Source organism: Mastigoproctus giganteus, chromosome 13, assembly GCF_048544385.1.
Source record: "Mastigoproctus giganteus isolate SK-2022 chromosome 13, ASM4854438v1, whole genome shotgun sequence".
NCBI classification, from domain to species: Eukaryota; Metazoa; Arthropoda; class Arachnida; order Uropygi; family Thelyphonidae; genus Mastigoproctus; species Mastigoproctus giganteus.
This window is the reverse complement of record NC_143587.1, coordinates 134195307-134222742: the sequence shown is the minus strand read 5'-3', so window position 1 is coordinate 134222742 and position 27436 is coordinate 134195307. Positions and strand designations below refer to the sequence as shown.

Genomic DNA, 27436 nt, shown 5'->3' with positions numbered 1-27436 from the left:
AAGACAAAGTAACAAAATGGGTAATCTTTTCGATGCAGTGCATTGTAGTGTCTAGTCTATTCTAATTCATTTTATATATTAGTGATATGCGTTGGCTAAGAAAAAATTAGCGTTTCCCTAGAAAAGAAGTAATCACTAAATTTCTCAGGCAGCAATAAGAGTAGATTTCTATAGCATATAAATCTCTATCGAATTTGAGTTGATCAGTAAATACCAAAAATCTGTATTCTCGCAACTAGTGAAAGCCCATCAAGGGTGGAAAGGGAGTCCTGTATTCCAGGGACCCCTTCTGCCAATAAAATGAATACAACCTGCAGAAAACTTTATTTTTTTTTTTTTCGTACGTTTGCCTGTGGGAAAACACGTCCACATATACTAATTCACTTCTTAGTCAAATTAGAATTTTAAACGACTTTGGAAATCTCAGGGTTCGAATCCTTTTGATGCAAACACGTAGTGCTTTCGCTACTTTCAAGTAGAGGTGAAGGGGTGATTAAAGGATGATTCGCAAGCCATCTGGGACTCAAAACCCACCATTCTTCTGGAAACACCTTCCTTATATAAGTTGCCACTCATTAAATGATATCTTGCCTATGAACAGACTATCGTTAATATTGAGACTTTGAAATTAATTGTGCAACGTATTTAATACGTTAACCAAAGCATCTTGATATCTATGCAGACAGAAGTTAAACTACAATCTTTGTCCTATCTCCTAGTTTTAAAAACCTTATGAAATTTGAGTGGCTTTAAATTTAAGGGTGGATAGTGACTTCTGCTTGGACATGGTCGATTCAGTCCACTTCTAGTTAATTTTAATGTCTAATGTATTTGATAATGGTCCATTCTGAATCTTTCGTTAAAGAGGATCATCTCTTGCCTCTTTTATGAACAGCAGCATTAGTAGAGGCACATGATGCAAGAAAGCAAGCTTATACTGCTAAAGCAAAAAAGAAAAGAAAACACCATAGTAGCCTGTCTCCTCTGCTAAAGGGTTTTTAAATCTTAATTTCATTACACATTAGAAGTTTGGACATTAGTCCAACCCGTTGCATTAAAATAACTGGTATTTCATCAAAGAGGCCATGTTAATTGAATTTAATGTGACAGAGTGGAGAGACTACTGGCTATCGTGTCTCACATGAAAATGTGTTAAATGCTTCTAACTTCTGTCCGATTTATGGTCTGATCCTTAATGATTAAATTTAAATAATTTCCTCTTAGAGGGTTTCTTCCCACGAAGAGTGCAAATTTGAAGCGAGATTGTAAATGAAAAGAAATAAATGCACTCTTGAGTTAAAGACAACTGAATTTTGGGCTTTGTCTTGCCCTGTTTTCACTTAATTCTTGAAAAGCCAACTCCAGTGGAACAGAGCGAAAGACAGTTGAGATATAAGACTTAACGCCTCGCTTAAATTCCTTTTTTCCTTGCACATTTACAAGCATCACGATCAGAACCTTTTTGTTCCTAGATAGCGAGAGGAAGTATCTGACACTTGGCTAGCTGCTGGTGTATTTACTTACCAAAAATTATTCACTGAAGTGCTACTTAAGCGAATGCATAATCCTCACAATCGACATAAAGATACAGTTTTATACATAAATCACAATTAGCCGACATTAAATCTTTAAATGCAGTGAGTTAATTAGAATACAGTTCATCTATCTCCAAGCCGAGAATATGATTTTGATAATTGTGAGAAATTTGCATTCTGTATTGCAGCTGTAGACAAGAATTGAGTTAATAAATACAGTACTGCACTGTAAGACTACTACGCTTACATACAGTGAATAAACATACCTATGTATTATAATCTAGGTTATGCATGTTAGTTCTCAACGTAGATTTGCTTTGGAAATTAAACCACCCTTAAACTAATTTAATGGGAATGCAATTTTCGAATAAATTACTGGCAAAGTGGATACGTGTTCTGTCTGTTTCTAAAGTACTTTGGACAAGAATTTTTACTCAACTGGACCCTTTACAATTCCGGTTACCAGCCTTCACCCTAAGGATTTATCAATCGAGGAAAGAAACCCACCGTAGTCATGTTAATACACTATCCATGTGCTTCGCCGATTACATCCTTTAACCAGAAGCGATGTCGTGGAGGTTCCGCCTTGCATAATACATAAATAAGTTCCGGAAGGATATCTTCATGTTTACATCCAGTCTCGTTACAGTTCCTCGCGACTACCTAAATATTGACATCGCCTTTCTTTTTTTTTTATTGCACGATCAGATCGATTTCTAAGGCTTATGAAAAGAGGACTTCTTGCCAGGTGTGCTTCTTTAGAATTGAGCTTATTTGATAGAGTATTCCTAACATTTAAGAGTTGAGTGTTAGGAAGGAACGATTCTTGGAATCGTTTAGAGAGAAAATTCTATTCAGCCAAACTGTTTTATTCACTCTTGGATACAGTTTTTAAATTAAACCTTCCGCACTTCAAGGTTTGACATGTAAAAGTCAATTATTCTATCATAAATACAGCAGAACATATTTTTAAATAGATGGCTAATATTTTGGGCAGCTTGGCTAATTATTGTAATTTCAAGACTATTTCGTAACTCACTTAGATTTAAAAAAACAGTGAATCCTGAAAATTTCTCTTTGGTTGGTCATTGGTTTTTTTCGAACAGAGGGGAAAAAACTGTTCGTACACTTTGGTGACGAAGGGGGAAAAATCAAGCCATGATAGGTGGAGAAACATCAAAGGCGCAAAGAAATCAGCCGAGAAGGAAAGTCTCTCTGCGGTTCTCCTATTACTTTCTTTCAAATGATATTTAGAAAGAAAGGCGGACGCATTCAGAAATACGCTGTTAAAAGGCAACGGGATAAAAAAGCTCTGCAATGAAAAATTCTCTGCCCTGATTTACTTCTCGGTTTAATCGTCGTTCGTCTGATGGATCCATTCCACACGCACATTGAAAATGTGCAACCCACTCCCAAGAAGCTTTCTTTAAATTATCGTGAGACATAATGGCACCTTCCGTAAAGCCATTTCAGTGGTTTCGTAAAACAACCTTCGACATGCGGAATGGAGTTCTTTCAGAGTTTCCGCCGTCACTTGTCTAAACCAAAGTATTTTTGCTGTCATATCCATTGAACTTTATCGAAAGATTCTGATGTATACACAGAGGTTTGAGAACAAAAGATCTCTCTCTCTCTCTGTCCGGCCATTTTGTTAATGTAGAGGAGGGTTGGTTGGGCCTTGGAAATGAAATAGTAATGACTGGGAATCGTTTTACGTCCGTCACTCCCTTACGCTTCATTTGGGGAAATAAACTTCCCTGCTGGTGACATCTGAATGCCGTGAATTGATGGTGGGAGGGGGAATGACGCTTTTTCATATTTCTACACAAACTGTTCGCGTGTCATGAATAAAACACTTTCCACAAGCTGCGGAAATTGGTGCTGGAGTCGACATGGAAAAATCTTTCTGCCGGTCGTAAACATGACTCTTTTGAACCGCAAACTTCATCGGTGATTAGAATATCGGATTTAAGAGGGTGGAATGTCTCTCAGTTCGCTTTTGGTTTCTGATATGGAGAATTGTAAAGCCGGCTGTGAATGTAGGAAAACAAGATGCCATTGTACTATGGGTTCTGGATCTTTCAACGAATCTGAAAGTTGGGTTAAGAATAAAAAAAAAGTGATCGATGAAAGAGTAGTTTGTAAGCTTTAACTGTTTGTCTCCAAAATTTCATTTAATTAAAGAACCAAAATTAGCAATTAGTCTTTCAGCCATTAATAATTAATAAATTACTACATAGTTCAAAATCAAATCGTATGTACAACTTTAGTTTAATTTTTCTTAATGTTTTTGTTAAAACATTCTGTATGTGAAGTAGCTGCGTAAGAATACTGCTAGGGAAATCGACGTCCAACCTTTGTCATTCTCAAGCTGAAATTTCAGCCTCTTGGCAAATCAGATTACTTCTTAGCACCATTTGATATTGTACCAAGTATTCTGAGTAGTCCGTAGGAACTGTCTTCATACAGAAAAACAGGCAGTCTGATAATAAAACTAGATGCATTTATAGACATAATACACGCATGCCTCATAGCCTTACTTGCTTTGGCGCAACAGAAAACTTTAGCAGCAGGATTTCGTTGTCCAATCCTAGACATAGGCAAGATTTTTACTTCTAAATTAGACTTTTTTAAAGTAGTCTTGGATAAATTAAATAACTTCTTGCATGTAATTAAGATTTAAATTTCCTTTAAGTTTTAATTGGCACAATTAACGTAATGTCTCAAATCGGTATCGACTGATAAATAACCGGTATTATTTAATATCGAATTAAAAGTTCGAAATCGGGTATTTTTTGTTAACGAAAATCAAATTAGCGAATTCAGTGCCGTGAGGTTTAAGGAAACTATACATTCTTATTAATGGCTTTTTCTAAAGGGAAAAGCTAAGATTTCTGGAAATTAGTGGATAGATAAACTAAATTACTCAAATTGGACTATTTCAGTTATTGCTGATATTTCTTCAGAAATATCCAATACATTTACAGATTGTTCTTAAGGTAAAATCAAACCTGAAATATGATACCGAGTATAAAACTAAAAAAATAAGGTCAACTTTAATTTCTGTATTATAACAGCATCCAAATTGTAATGGAAAAACTTCATTATTAAATTTGATTATTTTTATTTAAAACTTTAGATTAAGTTGATTGTTTCATTATACACAAACTTGCATCCTAAATTTTGGAAAATTAGTTTCCAAAATTTAGGATGCAAGTTTGTGGTTCCGTTGTAGTCATCACAACGGAACCATAAATTTGGACAGTCGTCTCCTAGAATTTCAAATTCTCAAACACCATCCGCTGTGCAACCATACAAATTAAAATTGAGAAATTTGTTTGGAAAACCACCTTTCCAATATTCCTTGCTGTTATTTATACGGGCATTTAGTGAGTGGATGAGAGATGAAAACATAGTCGAGACATTGACAGCAATTAACCCTGATGTCCTTTCTAAAATAATAAATGTGTAATAATTTTTAGCGATGTTCACTATAGTCAGAATTGGAACATTTTAACAGAGCTCCTCGGCTTGCCCCTTACAAGAATTTAAGATTAAAAGGTAATGGGCTAACAGAGAATAAAAAGCGGGGAAATTTCTGAAATCCTTAATGCTATAAAAGGCCTCGGTTTTCTTCGAGTTTAAGTGCCATTAGAATATCCCATACCTACCGCTAACCGGCCGTTACCGGTCATGATTGAATTACTGCTGCCCACAAAAAGCACTCATCTGTTAAATTCATTCGATGCTGCAGAGCAAGTCCGGGTAATGGTTGCGTGCCTATTAAAAGAACTTTCCTAATTTAACAGAGTCTGCTTTAATGAGTCCTAAGTACCTTGCGCACTGTAGGAATGGTCAATTGATTAAAACGTTTCTTTGTTAATGACCCAAAACCTATTTATGGGACCCCTAAAACTTCGTTCTTTCGATGATTCATTACATCAGATATAGGAAACCTCTGAGAAACTTTATGAATGATAGCTGACAATATTACAATGGCGACGATTTTTATCGTTTAAATAGGCACGATATTCTGAAAAATGTCAATTTTTATTGTAGACCTTAGAGCCGTTTCGGGTACTAAAGATGTGTCTAGAGAAGTTATGATGTACGAGAATGAACAGAAAACTCGTTTGACAAGTGAGCTTGCTTCTATCTGGTATTAAATAAGCAACGCCGTTTAAACTAGCATCTTCAGATGGAACAAATATTCAAGGCTACCGTGATTTGTGAACTAATTTAGTTCTCAATATCAAATTTAAGCTTAATTAAAATCTCATGTCTCCTTGATGCTCCTTAACATGATTGTACAGGAGTGCCACCCTGAAAGGGCATCAATCACTTCGACTTGCGGTTTCGTTTGCTTCACAAGCAAAACAGTTTTTTTTTTTAATCGTTAACTTTTCCTTTTTAGTATTAATAGTGGAAAATTGATGCAAGGAAGCAGGCTTGTACAGCACTAGCCAATAAAAAAAACACTACTCATTTCATTTGCCCCTCCCTCCTATTAACTACTCTGCATGGGTTTCGATGTGATTGATGCCCTTTCAGTGTGGCACTCTTGTACAATCATGTCAAGGAACATAAAGAAGACATGAGGTTTTAATTAAAAAATAAAATACGCTGATTTCATAACTGTTCGTTTTTTTTCCCCCTTTCACTACGGTTTTTTCAGAAATCATTTAAGTTCATGTCATGAGTTGTATTATTGAATTTAGAGTAAATTCTAGGAATTTGTAAACTAAATCTTCATGTTCAAATCTTTTTGAACTTAAGAGCTCCGTGCAGCAGTATTTATCAGTGTGAGCTCAGTTTATTTTTAAGGTTATCTTGTCAAACTTGTGTGAAAAGTCTTCATGCAAGTGTTTGAACAATCCGAAATGTTTTGTATTCGTGAAGTTATGTAGTCCCAAGCAAAGACAAAAGATATTAACCTACTGTCCAGTGCTCTACTCTATCACTTTAACAACTCCTCCTTCCTTTATTAATGGAGATGCCTCTAACTATCATCTCCATCTTTCTATCAGTATATTTCCCCAGTCCCTCCTTCCATATCGTCTACCTGATATACATTCACTTTGTACATCCTTTTTCCATATACATCCTTTCCTAAATTTCCACGGGCTTCCCCAGACCATCAGTTCTGGGGACGCCTAGCAGGAGCTAAAAGATGAATATGGCCTGCCTCTGCGCAGCTAGAGATGTGAGACGGGGGGGGGGGCAATCAAACTCGTCTGTCGTCCCTTGGTTTCTAAATCGCCTGACGCCGGCCACTCAGCACAACAAAAAAAAAAAAATCACACTTTCACATATTCCAACACTACACACAAACGGCCAGCGATGGCGCTTACCTCACCACAAGATGACAAAACGGCGAATGGGGAGGAACCCTAGAATCCGCAAAAAACCCACTAATAATAATCCTAATATCCCATCTGCCATTAGATGCCATGCCCTCCAATTGCAATTGTAGCATCATAGTGCTGAAAGTTTAGCTTCTGAAAATGAAACTGAATTCTACATGCCTGGAGACAGTCCAGCCCTCAATTGTTTTCACAACATTAGCTGAAAGATCTGGTAAGAGATTTAAACTTTCCGAAGGAATCTGTAGAATTCCTTGGTTCTAGACTAGTCTAAATTTCTAGTACATAGGATGTCTTTCTCATAGTACAGACACAGAGAACGATAACTAGTCCCTTGCTTTCCCAAGGACAATCCTATGGTCATTTTGCAGTAATATAAATGATTTAATGACACACATTTTGAGACTCCTCAAAAGAGTACTCTCAAAAGTGTGTTTCTCCACCATGGAAATAAAGATGGGTCATTTCCAGTAGCTCAATCTGTGCATTTGAAAGAAATATGAGAACTTGAAGTTGTTGACAAATATTAAGCATTAAGAGCATAGTTGGTTGATCCGTGCCTACTTTAAAGTGAGAGGGATGTTACTTGGACAGCAATCCGGCTATACAAAAATGCCTTACTTTCTGTGAGTGGGACAGTCGGGCAAGGAGTAAGCACTAGGACGTCAAGGTCTAGAGGGGCAGTTTGTTGCTTGGATCAAAGAACATAGTTTATAAACGGCTGGTAGACTCCAAAACTCTTCTTTTCACATTAAACGGTTTGGTGAAACAGTTTAAAACTTCAACCTCAGGAAAATCCCTGCTTCAACTTTGTATTAAATTCCCATCTAAAACATGTCAATTCCCATCTAAAACCCTGCTTCAACTTTGTAATAAATTCCCAGCTAAAACAAGATATTTTTTGGGTCTCAAATTTGCAAATTGAGGAACTAATGAGAGAATTATGAATAAAAGAGAAAAACAAGCATGGATTAGCTTCAAGCCTGTTGTTGAGAACTTCTTAGGGAACAACAAGGATCCAGACTACAAGAATATAGTTGAAAATATACTGGTAAACTTCAAGGATCTGGGCTGTAACATGAGTGTCAAGTTATATTTTTTACACCCCCACATCGACTAACACTTTCTAGAAAGTGTTAGTGAAGAACAGGGTGAATGGTTTCACCAGGACATTAAAGACATGGGGGATGAGTGAGTACCAGAGGAGGTGGAATATCAACATGACTGCTGACTATTGCTGTATGCTGAAGAGGGAATATAAAGTAGAAGGATCTGCAAGAAAATCAAAGAAACGAAAATTTGACCCATCGTAGATCAGTTTTTTAAAATGAGAGGTGAGCGTTTAGTGGACAGTTTACTACACTGCCCCGTTAGCGTTCTCAACATGTATTTAAATATAAGTCTGGTAAATGTATTTTGTTATAATTTCAGCGCACAAATTTTTCCAAAATTAATTTGTGAAAAATCAAATTTTATTTAGATTTTTGAAGAAACCTGACGTGATAGAAATAAACGGAAGTCGCTTTCGAAATCAGTATTAGAAAATGATTCGGAAACATCCTTTTGCTGAGAAAAATATCAGTTTTTTTTTTGTTTTTTTTTTCAAAATGCATGCACATTTGTGTAATTTGCAGTCCTTGAAATTTATTCGAACTACGCATTGCCGCAGCACCAATAAAAAGGTTTGAAGGCATTCTGCATAAGTATGCATATCGACGCAAAAACAATTCTCAGTTTTTCTTTAGGTGATGCAGAATGTGTTGAGAGGACATCACGTGGGTGTTCATAAAGAATTAATGTAAAATACGAATAAGACAAGCAGATCAAATTGTGAAAAACTCGTCGTCTCAACTGTGAAAGAAAAACTGAGTAAAGAACTGAACATAAATTTAAATAAACAGAGTAGGAGCTGAAGATGTAAATGACGAATGGAAGGAGTTTGGTAAGATCGTTATCAGTACTGGAAAAGAAATTCTGAGTGATGAAAAACAACCTGAAAAAATGCAGTGGATGACAGAGATCCCAAACCTAATGGATGAAAGAAGGAAGTTCAAAAATGGTGCTCCAACTAAATACAAGCAAATAAAAAAGTGATAGAGGAAAATGATCAAGGAAGCAAAAGAGTGGATGCTAGAAAAATCAACAGAAATAGCATAATTAGAACGAATGCGTGATAATTTACATAAGCTAAAAGAATTAACAGGAAATACAAACAATGATGCCATACGCAATAAAGAATGCCCAGAATCCAATATCCAATTAGTTTTAAGAGGTGATGACAGAAAGATGTGGGCAACTTGCATCAAAATGCTTTTTGATGATGCCAGACAGGATGTAAATGTTTAAATGCTTATGGAGGAAGAACTTAATTCTACAATCTTAAGTAAAATATGTTCTGGGAGTGGCAAGGCAGTTGGCCCAGATCAAATCCCAACTGAAATAGTGAAACTTCTAGATGAAGAAAATCATCTGAAAGATCTAACCAAAATGTTAAATAAAATATATTTAAATGGAACACTACCTAACGATTGGTTGAGGTCCTCGTTCATCCCTCTTCCAAAGAAGAACAACGTCACCTCATGCAACGATTTTCGTCTTATTAGTCTGAGCCACATGTTGAAGCTGCTGCTACGGATAATCCTGAACATGATTTACAAAAAAATGTGAATCAGTAATCTCTGACACCCAATTTGGATTCCAAAGCGGACTAGGCACAAAAGAAGCTCTCCTAGGTATAAACGTGTTGTTACAAAAATGTAGATAGCACCAGAAGATAGTATTCATATGTTTCATAGACTTTGAAAAGGCTTTCGATCGGGTACAACATCTAAAGCTTATAGAAGACTTTAAAAGGCTAGATAAATCTATTGGAATCAAAAGCCACTGTACGTGTCGAAGAGGGTCAAACTGACGAGATCAATATAAAAAAGAGGGGGTAAGCAGGGTTGTATTCTCTAGCCCATGCTATTTGGCATCTATTCTGGAGTTATTTTCCAAAATGCATTGTGGGAAAAGAAAGAAGGAATTAAAATAAATTATCAGCTGATAAATAACATACGATTCGCTAATGGTAATGCTATATTCGCAGAAAATATAGATTACCTTCGATTGCTTTTGGACTGTACTAACAACAAATGTAATGATATGGGTTCAAGAATCAATGCGAACAAGACCAAATACATGACTGAGTAAATCTCCAGCAACCAAAATCCAGCTATTATTGAATAGGTAATTCAACAGATAGCGACTCCTCATTTTAAATATCTTGATAGTTGGCTAAATGCTGATCTAGATCCGGAAGCAGAAATAAAAGCAAGAACAGAGGTTGGGAGAAATGCCTTTACAAAATACAGAACAATACTGTGTCACAAAATTCTAGATCTGTCAATCAGACTGAAATTCGTTAGGTGCTATGTGTGGTCCATACTATCATACAGAATTGAAACTTGGACGCTGAAAACATTAAGCATGAACAAAATAGAGGCCTTCGAAATGTGGATGTACAGATGCATGCTAAAAATATCTTGGATAGACAGAACCACCAACATTGAAACCTTGAAAAGAGCAGGAAGAAAACGTGAATTGTTGAGCTTAGTGAAGAGAAGGAAAACTGCCTACCTGGGTAACATTCTTAGAAATGTGAAATATAAATTGCTTCAAGTAATAATAGAGAGGAGTGGGGAGGAGGAAACTTTCTTGGCTGAAAAACATCTGCAACTGGACTGGATCAGCTGAGTATCTTTTTCATCTCGCCCAAGACAGGAGTACAGCCTGGCGATCGCCAACATCCAATAGGAGACGGCATCAAAAGAAGAAGAAACCTTCGTGAAGTTAATTTTGTGTACAAAGTATTACGCCTTCCCACTGGTAGTGAGATTTTAATCTATAAATGTCTCCAATTAAATAATTTCCATGTGGGAGGAAGTGCTAACGTGATTGAGGAGTCGGCGTAGTATCAGTAATACCATGCTTTCTTCGGTCGGTTTGCCTGCATTCTGGATTTAAAACCAGTTTTTGGGAAATAAAACCATGCAACACGTGGCCATGGTGTTGAGGATAAAAAGCTGATAAAATTCTCCCATCGATAAAAGAGTTCAATCTTGTCCTTTTCTACCTGGTACGAAACGATGGGGATCATTACCACCCTAACCACCAGCACGTATTTTGTAGGTGTTTGAGTTTATTATATAAAAGGAGTCTGTTTACGATAATCATTTTATAATACTAAAGTTACTCAGTCGTTTTATAACAGATTATCCGACTTAATTATTATTTGCATCAATTCATAACTATATCGTTGTTAAAATAAAGTTTATCATGCTATAGTTACGAATCGCTGCAATTTTAGGTATCATGTGACAGTTTTGTATTAATATCACTTCCCTCTCTTAGTTAAACAGAATAACTAAAGTTACCGCTGTGCATTGTCAGTTGAAGCGTTCAATTGAAGTCTTGTATTACATTCAGCCTTTCCCAGACTTCGGTGAACTTATTCTTTGTTTAATTCCGCATCAGAGTTTAATTCCTTCAACTCTGGTGCGTTTTTGGCTATCCATCTTTGTAGTCCTGTCAGCATTATAATTAAGATTCTTTGTATTGATGGAAACTTTGAGGAAACAACTCGATTCGTATTAATTCATTTTAATTTTTAGTAGGAAAATTGCCTTATGCATATTTCAACTGATTTGTGTAGCGAAATCTGAATAAACGAAAATAAATATTGAAAGAGAGAGAGAATGCATTCATTTTTTTCAATGTCAACTGTGAGGAACACGGTAGTTAAGTGTTGTTTGGAGTTGGCGACGTAATCAATGATCTTTATTTTCCAACATTATGGGACAGTAAATCCTGGCTTAGGTGTCCTTTATGGAGACTAGTAATTATTAGCTGAATAGTTAAAGGTGTTTCCAGAGATGTTGATATAACTGCAGTTGCACGATACACCAGGGTGTGCTCACGGCTCAGCTTCTACTGCTTTCATTAAAGTTGAGGAAACAAAGTACTAACGTAGACCAACGGACAACGCTTTTAATAGCGAGGTCAGAGCGATTACAAGTGCGAGTGTGTGGAGAAGAAATAGCCATATTTAATCTTAGTTGTCGCTATCCAGTGTAATTGATATCTTGAATTCCTTATATAAAAGGAGTCGAACGTCTTTTGAAGAATAAGTTAAATATTGCATATTTTTTCTTTTATTGAGAGAAGTTTTCATTAAAAATATGGTGAACTCTGCTGCTTTGTGGTTTTGAGGAAACGAAGAATCCCAGTAGTAGTTATTCTTAGTAATGACTTTGGAAGGACATGACATGGTCGTGAAAGGAAGGGTGTATCCTCCGAAGCGCCATATACACCGATTTTGGGGTAATGCAATCAACAAAGTATTGTTGGAAAGATACTTCTACAGGGGGAGTTATTGAACTCTGCAGACAAACACAATGGACCCAGCAGCGTTTATGACAGCGGCAAATGACTTCGACAAAACTCGTCAAGTCGTTTCATTCCCGAATCCTTTCGAATGGCGTTGCATTCTTCATTACAAATGAAATCAGATTTATCTTTTAAGAAAATAAATACTGATTATATGATAACTTCAGTTAATACTAACTGAAGTTACAATTCAAACAACTTGGACAGCAATGGAACAATTATTGACCAAAGTTATCATGGAGAATGAGCGGCTAAAGGCCAAACTTGAGGAAAGAGAATACCAACTTAGCAAGGTACAAGGAACTCTTGGTGGACCTTCAGTGTCTTTGCCAACTACTTTGGCTGCTCCTAATTTGTCATACACACAAGCGGCAAAAATCTACACTCCATCACATGTTGCTACGCCAAGGACTGGATCAGTGAAGCCTGTGCCAGAGCAACACATTATACTTATTAAGGCTCAGGAAGGCAGCGCCTTTTCTACCAGCGAAGAGGTTAGGCAGGAGGTTAAAACCAAATTGGCGTCGGACATCAAGGATGTAAAAATCAAATACATAAGAAAGATTCGATCTAATGGGATACTTATTGAGACTGCAACTTCGCAGGATCTTGATAAGATAAGAAAGTGTTCAAAATTGCAAGATTGTGGTCTCAAATCTGAGACACCCAAGAAACTAGGACCCACAATTATTATGTATGACATACACAAGGAGGTTAAAATTGAAGATATATTAGATGATTTATTTCACAAAAATCTAAAGGATTATCGATTTACCTCAGAGGAGGTACAGGCGCAAGTAAAACCTAGGTTTTCGACACGTCCCAAACCAAATCGGTCAACGGTAAATTGGATATTCGAGGTTTCCAGTGAGATTAGGAAAGCTTTGCTGTTAACTCATAGAGTTTACATAGGGTGGACATCGCACACGGTTAAGGACTATACTATAGTACCACGTTGCTTTAAATGCCTTGGCTACGGCCATTCAGTTAGGACGTGTACTCAAAAAGCTCAAACATGTGGTCACTGCGGTTGTTCAGGTCATAATATTGCAGATTGCCAGAATAAAGACAAACCCCCAGAATGTCCGAACTGTAAGCGGAGAAAAAAGAACTATGCTCATTCATACAAAGATGCTAAATGCCAAGAATATTTAAAGGCGCTGGAAATTATCAGATCTAAAACTAGTTATGAATAATACACCTCCAATCAGTTCCAACACAAGCAGTACAAATTTAAAACAATTAAATTTTCTCCAACTTAACTGTCAACGTGCGATTGCAGTTATGCATGACCTCACCACAACTGTTCTTGATCACTCTATTCATATTATGGCCCTACAGGAACCTTACTCCTATAAGGGATTAGTAAAAGGTTTACCTATGCGATTTAGAGTCTTACAATCTGACCCAGACATTACTGGTACTGGCGGAAATGCAAGAAGGAGAATTTGGGCAGCTATTGTCATTGCTGACCCTAATTTAACTGTTACTCGGATTTCAAGTCTTTGCTCTGCACACGCAGTCTGTGCCTGCATTGAAGGCTGGTTCGGGAAGTTTTATCTTATCTCGATTTATTGTCAATGTGCCCAACATAATGATTCTATTCAACCATTTGTGAACTATATTGATTCTGCCGTGAGAGTTTTACAGAATGAACACATATTCCTGTTAATGGATGCTAATGCCGATTCGACATTGTGGAATGCTCAACAAACAAATGAAAAAGGGGAACTTTTAGAGGAAGTAATTATGACACATCGTCTAAAAATTCTTAACACACATGGACATCCACCGACTTTTGTTACCACACGTGGACAATCATTTATAGATGTCTCCTTGGCAACACTGTCTTTGGCCCAAAGGATCTCGGATTGGCAGGTTAAAACTGATTGGATAACAAGTGACCATAATGTTATCAAGTTTACTATGACAGATATTGTTTCTCGTTCTAGATCGGATCCTTTTGATGTGCCTCGTTTTCACACTAGGTCTGCAAAGTGGCAGGTCTTTGACAAGGTAATAAAAGAAATGTTTACTCCTGAGCAGATGGGTATTATGGAATCTCTTCCTTTGGATAATCAAGTTGAATTTATACAGAACACTATTATACAGGCTTGTGAAGCCTCAATGAAATTTAGAAAGCGCAAACCATATCACGTTCCTTGGTGGTCTTCTACATTAACTGATTTAAAACAGCTTACTAGAAGGACTAGACGTGAATTCCAGAGGGCGAAGAGAAATTCATCGCGTACGGTACTTGAATTGACGGTTTTACAAAGTAGATACAAACAAGCAAGACGAAATTATCATAATGAAATTCGCAAACAAAAAAGGACTTCTTGGGAGAGTTTAATTAGCACCCAGGGAAATAGTGATCCATGGGGACTTATTTACAAGCTTGTGACCAAAAAGATTCCACCAGGGGAGATTTTCACTTCTGTCACAACAGCAGAAGGTCAAAGTACCCTATCTTGGTCTTCTACTATAGATAGAATATTAGATGTAATTATACATCAAGATTCTGATACTAATATGTCACCGGAACAAATTGACATCGTACATTTAAATTCTAATTACACAGGATTGACTGAAAAACCTCCATTATCTCTGGAAGAGGTCGAATGCGCAATAAAATCCATGCGCTCAGGTAAATCCCCTGGGTATGATAAAATTGAAGTAGATGTTGTTAAAAGAGTCTGGAAAATTGTACCAGCTTCAATATTAATTTTGTTTAATTCATGCCTACGAAGTGGTGAATTCCCTAGAGTGTGGAAAAGAGCTTTGCTCAAAATCTTGCTTAAGAATCCCAAAAAACCGGCTGAGGATCCATCATCATATAGGCCTATAGCCCTTCTCCCAGTTCTGGGAAAGGCGCTAGAGAAGGTTGTTGCCAGTAGATTAATTGCAGCATATGCCGACAAAAGACTTGCTTCTGGAGACCAGTATGGGTTTACCAAGGGACGAGGGACAGAAGATGCATTAGTTAGACTTCTAGATATTCAGGCTGATACAGATTCCAAGTATTTGCTGGGCCTCTTTGTGGACTTCAAAGGGGCCTTTGACACCCTTTGGTGGCAAAGTGCCCTGGCGAGGTTCCGGGAGGCCGAAGTGTCCATAAATATATATAAGCTTTTAAAGAGCTATTTTTCTGATCGTACCATTTCTGTCAAATCTGGACTGGAGGAGGTCTCTCGCAGAGTTACAAGAGGATGTCCACAGGGGTCAATACTTGGTCCCTTGTGCTGGAATCTTGATTTTGATTCCTGGTTGGTTAAGAGTTTTCCAGCTATTCATATGATCGCATACGCTGACGATCTTACAATATTAATCCAGGGTAATTCTAGGAAAAGCCTTGAAGAATCAGCAAATGCTGTGCTGTTAGAACTCTCCAACTGGTCTTCAACACATAAATTGCAGGTTTCTATTGCAAAAACGTCTCAGATGTTGCTTAAGGGAAAGCTTAACCATGGAAGACCTCCAGTTATTAAATATAGGGAACAATCCATTAAGTACTTATCGAAGACCAAATACCTAGGCATTTATATTGATGATGCTCTCAGTTTCCTACCACATGTTCAGTATGTGAAAGAAAAGGCTAAATTGTTCCTGAGCCGAATTAAACAGATAACAAGACAAGACTGGGGTCTTAGAGGCCAAACCTTACGACTTCACTATAATTGTGTGTTTTTGTCGATAATTTCTTATGGAGCGGGTGCATGGGGCTTTAGAGCTAATAAAGTTGCTGTAATAAAGCAACTGTTACAAGCACAGAGGGCTGCCCTCCTGACCATGTCAAGAGCTTGTCGAACTACCTCCACCATGGCTCTTCAGGTTTTGCTTGGGAAACTACCTGTCCATTTTGAAGTTCAGTACCGCTACCTTAAGTATCACCTTTTGAAGAAAATACCGTTGACCTATGATAACATCCAATTAGATCTAAGTGCTCCCATTAAGACTGAGAAGACAAGATTAAGGCAAATTTTTATTGCAAAATGGCAGCAAGAGTGGTCTTCATCTGATATTGGTGCAGTCACAAGGGACTTTCTGCCTGTAGCAAGTGAAATTAAAAAGGAGGAGTTAAAGTGGTTTTTGCCGGGCTTATATGGTATGTTTATATTAACTGGCCACGGAAGTATAAATAGTAAACTTCACAAACTGGGACTTTCACCAACATCTTGTTTGTGTGGCCAGGAAGAAACTGTTAACCATATTCTTCATTGATGTCATTATTATAACGATCTTCGACGTGACCTACTTAGTGTAGTTCCTAACTTGGACTCCAGCAACAATAAAATTCTGGTTGAGTCTCAGACAGCTTTTAATGCTATGAATGTGTTTGCTTCTCGTGCATTTAAAAGAAGAACCGAAATTAGGTCCTAGTTTTACTGTTCCTGCGCGTTCTTGGATCCTTTATTGGATTAGGAAAGAAATATCTCTCATTTTTGATTGGATTCTATATTTGCAACTGATTAGTATCATAAAGTGCTACACTATACTTTCCTGGATTTTATAATAGACTTGTTCTTGATGTGAAACTGTTTTCTGCAGAATAGGTTTTTTCTGTATAAGGAAGAGGTTAGGCAAACTGTAATTAAGATGTTTTGCTGATCCTAGTTCCTAGGATGGGATTTTCCATGAGATAGGTCTCCATGGTTAGAGAAGTTAGTCCACTTCTCCACTTCTTCCTACTTTATTCTTGCTTACCTTCTTCTCACTTCTAACTATTGGAGAGTCCCTCTGTTGATTCTCCTCTATTCTATCCATTTACCTCCCCAGATCCCAAACTTCTCCCTCTGTATTCCTCTTTTTCCACTTCACTCTCTTTTTCGGGCACTCTCAGGCGTTATGCCCTGGGCTTGCCCAGCAGGAGATAATTGATCCTGGCCGCCTCCACGTGGCGGGGATGGGGGGGTGAGACGTAGTGACCAGGTGTTACTGCTTCTTACCTGCTAAGAGCCAGGCACCGGCCGATAACATAACAACAGAACACATCATAACACTTGCACGACCAACACACTACATACAATTGGCCGGTTTTGGCATAAGCTTCAACACAAGAAGTACAATAGCGGCTTATGGGGGAAACCCTGGGATCCGCCACAACAACACATGAATATCCCTGAAGTTACAATCCATTCTGGGAATGTGAACGTAACATTAGAACAAATTTTGTGGAAGATCCTCTAACAGGGTAATTTCCCCTTCCTCCATACATGCCACTGTATTAAAAGAGTAATAATAAACGTATGTTCTTGTTTTAGATGCCTTTTTAATGGAGATTCTTGTAGAGACAAAGTATAGTACTGCAGTTTGTTTCGTTTTGAAAACAAAGAACAAGTGTGTTTTTTGTTTGGCGTTGTTTTGCACTTTATTAGCGCCTTCATGTACTTTACGGATTTGTTTCAAAAGAGAAAAGTAATAAATATTACGACCTTTTTAGGAAATTTAAAAAAAAACATTGGCTTATTATACTAAAGCCACAAATTTAAGTTACTGAACTCCCTAAATTCGTTTTTGGTAACATGTCGAATGCGCTCTTGGTGATGTCAAGCGTACTACACACTGAGACAAATTTAAATATGACTTTGGATTATAGTAATGGTTATACAGTGCATGGAAGCCAGAGGCTTTTGCTGCCCTGGCCGAAAAAAAAAAAAAGAAAGAGTAGCAAATAAATAAAACAATTACTTGCTTCGCTCCTCACATACTAAGGTAACTTTTCAATTGATCTTTTGGATTTATTCAGACTGTCAGCTTTGACTACCCGTGAAGGCAACCTGGTTGAAAGAAAACTTCCTACAATTTTTGCCTAAACCTCTTCTGTAGTTTGAATTTATGGCCTCTAATTCTGAAATTCTTTATTCCAGTGAAAATTGAGTGTCATTCATTTTACTAATCCCTCTTAGTGCCTCAACCTCAAACAGGTCAACTCTGAAGTGCTTGGTTGCCAAGCTCCTGTAGCCCACATATTCGGAGTCTTTCCTCATATGGTCGCCAATCTCATTATCCGAATTTGCCGTCTTTGGACTCTCAAGAAGCTTAATATCCTTTCTAAGATGAAGTACCCATACTTGAACACAGTATTCCAAATGTGGTCTTACGATTGCCTTATACCGTGGGACTATGACCTCCGTACCTCTACAGGATAATGTTCGATAAATTAGGGTGTAAACAGCCAGACTACTACTGTTTTTAATTCAATCCCGCCAAGTGTATAGTTTATTTTTGGTTTGCTATACTCAAAGTGTAAGATCTTGCATTTTGCTGCATTAAAATATAGCTGCCATTTTTCTGACCATTCTTGCAGCCTGTTTCAAGTCATCCTGAAATGGCGCTGCTTGGTAGTAATCTTTAATTACTCTACTGATCTTTACGTCCTCTGCAAAGTTTGACATCAAGCCTTCTATCCCATTGTCGATGTCTTTTATGAAAATCAGAAATAACGGTGGTCCAAGAACCGATCTTTACATCAGTCTGAAGAATATCACTAATCACAACCCTCTGCCCTGCAGCCACCTAAGCAAATCCAGCTTAGTTTTTCCAGTAATCGCAACATGTTCCAACTTATACAATAACCTCATGAGAGGTTATTGTATAAGTCAAATACCTTGCTAAAATCCAAATAAACTGTCGAAATGTTCCCTACATCCAGCTCACGAGTAACTGTGCAATAATAGCTTACTAAGTTAGTTAAACAGGATTTTTCCTTAATAAAACCATGTGTGTGATTCAAATGTCATATCTATGTTTCTAAGATGTCTCCTACCACTGAAATCAGACTAACTAGTCTGTAGTTAGCAATTTCGCTGTTAGAACTGCCTTTATATACTGGTGATACATTGGCGCTTTTCCAATCCAAAGGAATCTCTCCCGAGTCGAAAGATGCCCTCACAATTAACTTCACTGTTCAATACACTTCTGGCGATCTACCTCAAAAGTACTGGGTATATGCCATCAACTCTAGTAGCCTTACTTGCCTTTATGCTAGAAACTTTTTCCAATAAAAAGTAACCTGTAATTTCTAAATCACTAATTTCATATGACTCTACCTCGCTTGCACTGCCTCTTCTCATCATGAAGGGCCTTTCTTCAGTAAAGGCGGCAGATGCAAAGTAACTGTTCATTTCATCTGCAACATCAGCTAAGACTGTTTAAGGCTTTCCCACACCCGGTGCACAAGGGTCCAATCTGATTCTCTTTTTGTTACTTTTGTTCGCATACATGAAATTTCTAGTCCCTATTCTTTGTTCTCTTTTCCAGCGTTTTCTAATGCGCATCCTTGGCCTCTAACTTTATCTGTGGTAATATTACAAATCAATTTGCAGCTATTTTCAGCTAATACTATTAATAGCTATGTAACTGTCCCGTACTATCTTTTTCTGCTCTATTTAACCAGTCAGCTAGTAGGAAAACCTGCTTTCTCGAGAATTCCTTGTGAAACTTGGTTGCATAACCAAGTGGCGAATCAAGTGAATTGCGTTATTAAATTTTATTACATATTTTATTTAAAAAATATCATGTAGAAGAAAAAGAATTGATGGCATTCCAATGTTTATATTAGCTGTGATACAGCTGCCTCCTGCGTAGAAACTAACTGCTCTTCAGGGTATAGTTTTTCAGGTCCCAGTTCCTTGTTAACATGTGAGGTTATATGTTACAATGCAGAGGAAATGAATCTACATAGTGATTACAACTTAACTGTGAAATAAAAGTTAATTGATCTCGGGCGGTTATTTCTTTTATTTTTGTTTAGTTTTTTCCTTCGTGGAAAATGCTTCTTCATTCATAGACCACAGAAAAACTCATTTCCAGGAGGATATACTAATGTTTCGAAGCCATAGCTATAGTTTCCTCAGCACAAACTGTGGCCATACAGCTGCACTAGTTGCCGAGGAGGTTTAGATAATGAAACAAGAACAGATTTAGGGGATTATTGTGTAATTATCTCCTAAGCATTATTCTCAAAGAATGTCAGGTTTCTGCATTATCTGTAAGAACAATTTTATATGCCCTTTCCTCCCAAAGACCGAAATCTCCTTTCTCTTATGCTGTTATCCGAGCCTCCCCCCCAAAAAATCAACAATCTGATCCCAGATTGTCTTCTGCAAGAAGATAACTGAAGAGATTATTAAATTAATGAATATGTTAATTTTTATAACATTAAATCGGTAATACATCCAATTTTTGGTGATTATTCCCAGCCCATCCTTCTAAAGAAAAGGTGAGGAGAGATTCCTGTGACAAATACTTTCATAGTACAGCACGATAGCTGGCATTAAGCTGTCTGTAGCGTGATGGCCTGTAATTAATTCGACGTAAACCCGATATATTCAGAGAAGTACTGATGGTTGGTCGATACTGAGATTCGGGTTTTCTTTGTGAAAGAATTCAATTTACATTTTTATTTTCTGTATTCTAATCTGTTTGCTCCTCCGAAACTGGCCATATGGCCTGAATTTTAATGAAAGATTTTCCAGCGTGTCTGGTTCTCCGTTCAACTAGAAATTGCTTTGGACAAATAAATATAAAAAAATGGATGGCGAGATACTAGAGTTGATTATATATTTGGATGGACTTTTAGATTAGCAAGACTAACGAATGCGCAATGTCTCAAAGAGCTTGCAATAAACACAATAGATTTAACATGTGAAAAACAGGCTACATCTGGTATTCCACATCCAGAATTCATCAGCTGTTAAGAAGAACATCAGCCAACGCAGATAGGAAGGTACGAGAAAATTCTCTACAATTAAAGGGAATCCAGCATGATTCCTGTAATGTATTACCACTTTGAAAGAATATAACACGACTCTTCCTAGATTTGAATCCTACAACGGAGGAGTTAATAGGATTTTTGGGATGTTGAGTGTACTAAAATTATTCAGGGGGAGTTATTATCCCAAATGATAATTTGAATCTAAGAAATGTTATCATCGATACTATATTTTATCCGTTATTTTGTCGCTAACTGTTAATCTTTGTTGTTAAATAGTATATATATATATATTTTTTTTTTTAAATAGGAAGTGCGCTGATGCAACTAGTTGACGTCCAAAAAGACATCCAAGCCCAACAACTGAACATCGTAAGTTTTCTAAGTATACCTTAAACGCATTTGCTTGAGATCTTTGTTGATATTAAAGAAAACATCTTTAAACGTTGTATATTTAGGATCATTATTGCATTAAGTAAGGGGAGGGGAACGATGGCATTGTGGATTGAAAATAATCTTACGTTTCAGCAAAGTGAAGAGTACATGTTACAAGTGCACTGAAATGTTTTTCACTTAAATGCAATTTGAATATTAGTAGATCTACTTCAAACTTTTCAGAAGGGAGTAATAGAGATGCACAGTTTTTAAAGAAAAACTTTTGAAGTTTATTTGTAAATTCTTCATTACATAATTGATTTTTCTCAGTCGAGAAGCATTCACACAAGAAACATTCCTGTCCAGCTTCATTCATCTTACGAACTCGTAATGGCAATTGACTTTTTTCACTTTACGTAGTAAACGATTTTAACGTCATAAGCCGCAAAGTAATAGTAGCTGAAAGAATTCAAACCTAGAGTTTAATCTTTACAAACTATACCATCAGAGGCGGCACGACTTTTGAAAATTTCTTTGGTCTTCAAAGAGAATTTTTGTCAGAACTAACGATTTAATTCTTCTACGGGTGTCTAATGGAAGTGTATTGCTTCTCCAATACACTTCCATTATAAAAATTCTTTATAAAGCTGTACTTATTTCCCGATTCCCAAGGACAGTAATTTCCATATTCTTCCTAAAACTCATAATCCTGATAAATTGCATTTTATTCATATACTGGTGGGCACGACCTATGAGGCAATACGGGCATTCGCGGATGACGAAACTGACAGGTGCACATTCCATTCCTGACTTATACTGTACTGCAGCCGTCTCTTATCTGGCAAGGTCATCTTAAACATTTTTTTTGGGGACAGTTGCTTAATCATAAATGTTGACTCGGATCCTTATCTTCCTTATCGTGTTATAAAAATGCATTAAATTTTACAAGCAAAAGTTGGCCTTGATGCTCGTGCACCTAAGCTGTCTTTTTTAAGACAAACTTTCTACTTTAAAATGTTATTAGTTTTAAGGAAGTTTTAGAATTTTCTTAAGCAAAAAACAAAAGAGCTTCCTAAATGTGCGTTTATTGGGTTTCATATGCTAATATTAATTTAATTTGCTAGTACTTACTATTAAGTTCTTTTTTTATAAATATACAAATCCTTAATTCGTGGATCTTAATTTTCTTTGCAGTTGAAGGCATTCTACGTGGATTTGCTCGTACCACTAGAGACAAACTTGGAAAAGGATACTAAAGTTGTAGCCGTAAGTGTCGATGCTCTTTATTGATTCTAATAACTTTTATGGTTTAATTCTGTTTTATAAGAAAAATCCCAATTAACGAAGCTCTCAGAAAATAGTAAATACAAGAGAAGATCGCTTATCCGAAACCGTAGAAGCCCTAATTTCGGACATAGGACGTTTTAAAGAGAAAGCCAGCCGAATATTTTCAGCAGAATGTTAAAATATAATAATAAAACATCACCTAATATTTTTAACAGAAGTAGGACAGCTGAAAACTAACCTCTCCTATATAACTGGTCCTTTGTGTAGGAAAAAATCTCCTTTTTAAGATAAAGTGTTACTGAACATACTCATGGGGAAATCAGCAAGCACCTAACATCGTAAAACATTCCATAGAGGGCCCTCGCACTCCAAAACCTTAGCAGCCAATTTTTAAACTCTTGTAAATTGTTTCATTATCCACGATGCGAATGTGCGCGGTTAGCTCCGATTCACTCATTTTCCTTTATGAATAAAATTAGCCTAAAACTTACGAATATTTTTATTCGTATGTGGACATTAATTCATCTTGTTCTGCCAAAATTCACGATAAAGAAATCAAATTGTCTAAAACAAAAATTGAAGCGGATTTTCTCAATTTTAGCCATTTGGATGATTATTTAGCTGTTGAACCTAAGAAATTTGTAATGTAGGAGACTATAGCGCTACTTGTTGCTGTGTCGTTTTCTTTTTACAGAAAATATATATTGATTTCTTTCTTTATTTGGATGCTTTACATCGTAAACGATTTTGTTTTTCAAAAGTTGCGAAGTACTACAAAATATCCGTATCAGGGAAAGAACTCAAACATACGAATTCAGAATCTCTACGAACCATTCCATCATACGCGGCAAGACTTGAGTCTTCAGTCTTATTTCAGAACTGACAGGGCTTAAATCTTACAGTATATTGACGTATAGATATTCATACAAAGCACTTGACTCAAGTAGGCTGTTTTGTGATGTTCCTACTAAGCTGCTGTTTGCTGGGAAATTGAAGCAGATTTTTCTGCTATAAACTTAAAAAAAACAAACTTTTTCTGTTTGAATATAGAGGCTGCAACCTAAATTCTGCGTTAAAGTTTGCCAGCTAAATATGATTTAAAGATAATTGTATTCTCTATCCAAAACTTCGAACTGCCTCATAACCGTGTGGCATAAGGATGCCATTTTGATTTAGGTATATTTAAACTAAATTCGAACACATTAGTATTAGCAGCACCAGATAATACAAGATTATGTAGCGTCAGTCACAAAAAAAACCTAACTTTATCTGTCCACCCCTCTAATAATTTGTCTAATTCTTCCTTAAATGTATTCAAATTACTCACTTTACAGAAAGCTAAATTTCACACGTCTCCCTGGCAATCATATTTTTTTTCTCAATTTAAATCTGTCCCCTTAAGTGTGTCCTCCAGATAGTAAGGATGCCATCAGTATTTCGTTTACTCCATCCATTTAATGCCTTAAACACTTCAATCACGGTGTCCTTACAGTTGCCTCGTTTTCACAGCTGAAATCTGAAAAGGTTGAAGTCCTTTTTTTTTTTTCAAATTAAAGAAAATTCTCATCTCTGCTAGAAAAATTTCTGTATATCGTTGACAGAAACCTGTCCTAGCAGCCTGTTAACTCTGCTCAGAGATAATCATGTGTGATTGTACAATTACTCCCAGGGCTCTTTTTTTCTCTCCGCTAAATTTGAATATAGTACCACCTAACTGGTATATCATTTTAAGATTATTGCTACCCTATTATTAGCTACCCCTGTCAATCTTTATATTATCAGCAAACACTTAGACGTTAACTTGATATGCTTTCACTATTAAACTATAAGGGAACCAGTGCCGAACTCTGAGGGACTCCACCAATAACATTAGTCTAAGAAGAGTTCCATTTATAACCCCCCTCTCTTCTGCCACTCAACCAAACCTTTATCCATAGGTTTCTCGCCATATCCACGTAACCTTTATCCACAGTAACTCTTCGCTAGTGCCATACTGTTTCAGTTTATACTACCTGAAAAGCTTTATTAAATTCAAGTATATGATGACAATTTTGTTTTTTTGCATCCTTTGTCACCGCATTATAGTAGCTAATTAGAATGGTCAGACAAGACAGTCTCTTTAAAAGAAAATCCATGCTGTGATTTCCTTATAACTGCATTCCTGTTAAGATTATTTAAGATTCCTGCATTCCTGTTAAGATTATTTAGTTAATCACTGACTACATTTTTTTTTCTGGAATAGAAATCAAACTTTCAGGTCGATAATTATTCATTTCGACCTTTGATCCCCATTTTTGAATAAAGATATTTTTCACATATCCACTCTGTATGGACGTCCTCCCCTAAATCCAAGAATGGTCTCATAATTACCACCAAGGGTTTGCTTACTACTTTTTCTGCTGCTTTTAATGTAATTGGAGAGATCCCATCAGTTCCGGGTCCTTTACTTTTAGCTTCAATTTTTCTCTCAATTTCTTCTCGGTTATCACAAAATCAATTATCTCCCAGTTATAACTTGATATACTTCTGGTTTCCCATCTATAAACGGTTTTCACGCGTGAATATAAACGCAATTGTGGAAAAATGGACTATTTGTCAGCAATCCAACCTCAACAGGATGATCAATAGTTATTCCAGTCATATCTATTGGGTCAATTATCCCTTTAGTATTACAATATGCAAAGAATGTTTACTATTTTTCTTCGAATTCTTAGATTTTTCTTACCTTCTTGGCTTTCCTAATCTCCTTATTGACTTTATTGAATGTTACGATGTACTTACCATAGGTTTCTGTGCCCTCCTGATATTTGTAGTCATCTCATCTTCTCTGCCACCAGCCTAATCTGGCATCAATTTAACTTAAAGAATTGAACATGAGTTCTGTAATAGCAAGAACTACAGGTTGCAAGTCTTGCTGACTCGTACCTCGAAAAGTTTAGTGGATAGCTACTAGATAAAAACAGCCGGCAAAGAAAAAAGTTTGTCTTCTTGAGTTGAAGAGAAAAAAAAAAAAAATCCCCTACAGCACCTTGGTATTAACCAAAGATATGAACTTTGCTCAAAAGGACATTAAATTATCGCACCCTTTTAAAAAAATATATCTACGGATTATTCTAAATGCCAGTCGCAGTAGGTTATATAAAATATGCAAATCATAATTTTGCATGCAATTTTAAATCACCTTAGACATAACTTTTCAGGCTGATACGCCCCATGGACTATGTAACTTCTTGCTCATGGGTGCCTGCTTTAATACCTATGCATAAAAATAAGTAGCTTCTTCGACTTCTTCCCTAAACGCTTCCCATTTAGAATTTTCATTTGGGTAATAACTCAGTTTGTCCCACTGAAAAGATAACTATTCTAGTTTAGTCCTTGGCAGATATACACTGATCCTATCCTTTTGCACAACATATTTCCCGCATCACCGACAACGGCTACTTCCTGTGGAACCAGTGCTGTCTGCGGTTGGGAGATTCAGAGGTTGTCTGATGCACAAGTGCAGGCCCAAGAGTTGAGCTGGGCAGATGATTGCTTGATAGGTCCTTCGAGGGCATCAACCGTGTTCTTCGGGAATTTATATTTTCTTATCATAATACTGAACTTCCACTCGATCTTTGTATCGAAAACCCACTAGTAACCCCTTCATATCACTCTAGAGGTTTTTCAAACATAAACCAAGCAGCGCAAATTATAACAAAAAAACCGTGATTTATAGAACTTCCACAGGCTGTTTCCTCTAGCCAAAGTAGGTCCACTGTTTTTGAGCTCTTCGCTTTGCTTGTGATAGTATGAGGCATACTTTTAGCTTAAATTTAAATTAAACATGCCACTCTAAACTAAGAAAATACGCATGTACAATTGGGTAACTTTATTATGCTACCATATTCCCAGGCTATGCGAGTAGTACGAGCTACGCCATAAAATTGCACTGTTATATTATACACTTAGTTTTTATAAACTTAATAAAAACACTTGTAGTATTAATTACACTCCTACAAAATTTAATACTAATTAATAATATTAAATAGTGTTTATATTGTTCTGACGTTGTAATGCAATAAACAATCGTGGCACAATTGTCGTCTACGTCTACCCTCGTTTTTAAATAACTTCCAGGGCAAAGTAATTTCGCCTACTTTGTCTGATAAACACAAATAATTGTACTCGTAATTTGGAACAAAGAATAACAAACTAATGATTTAAGTAGAGAAGCCCACTTGGAAGATTTCGAACATTTAATTACAAATTAACTGAGTGAGTACACTCGGCAAAAATAAAACTCTTCTTTTAGTAACTGTAATTAATAATTTCGAGACGGCTTTTTGCGTATAAATCACGTGCTTTTAATTTTGAACCATCCTATAAAGTCGCGTGTGAACAACAAATATTTGCCTCCAAGCTATTTGTAGTAACATCTTCAATGGCGTGGCAGCGTTGGATGAACGTATCGCAAAAGGCGATTCCACAGAGAAACTTGGTGCGAGGTTAGGTGATTTCGCTGGCCATTCCACTGATCCCTTGAGATCAATTCATCGTCCAGGGAGAACTTCACTCAACCAGTTTTGCATCTGGTTTAAATATGTTTCCAAACCAACCAGAGTTATCATTCGTTATTTATTGATCCTTCTAGGAATATTGTCCTTAAGGGTTGTCGTGGATACCTCCTTCACCCAGTTGACCTTGGAGTTAGCTTGGTAACGTGCACCAACAGTGATATGAGAATTTTTTTTTTT

The 27436-nt window shown here is 36.7% G+C and overlaps 1 protein-coding gene across 1 annotated transcript in view; it reads left to right on the top strand.

The window, feature by feature from the left end:
- Positions 1-27436, top strand: part of LOC150076456 (BAR/IMD domain-containing adapter protein 2-like) — an 89602-nt gene that overhangs the window by 40315 nt on the left and 21851 nt on the right. The window contains exons 4-5 of the mRNA XM_090387180.1: positions 21349-21410; positions 22608-22679. Coding sequence (XP_090243306.1) covers positions 21349-21410; positions 22608-22679 — 134 coding nt within the window. The remainder of the gene's footprint in view (positions 1-21348; positions 21411-22607; positions 22680-27436) is intronic.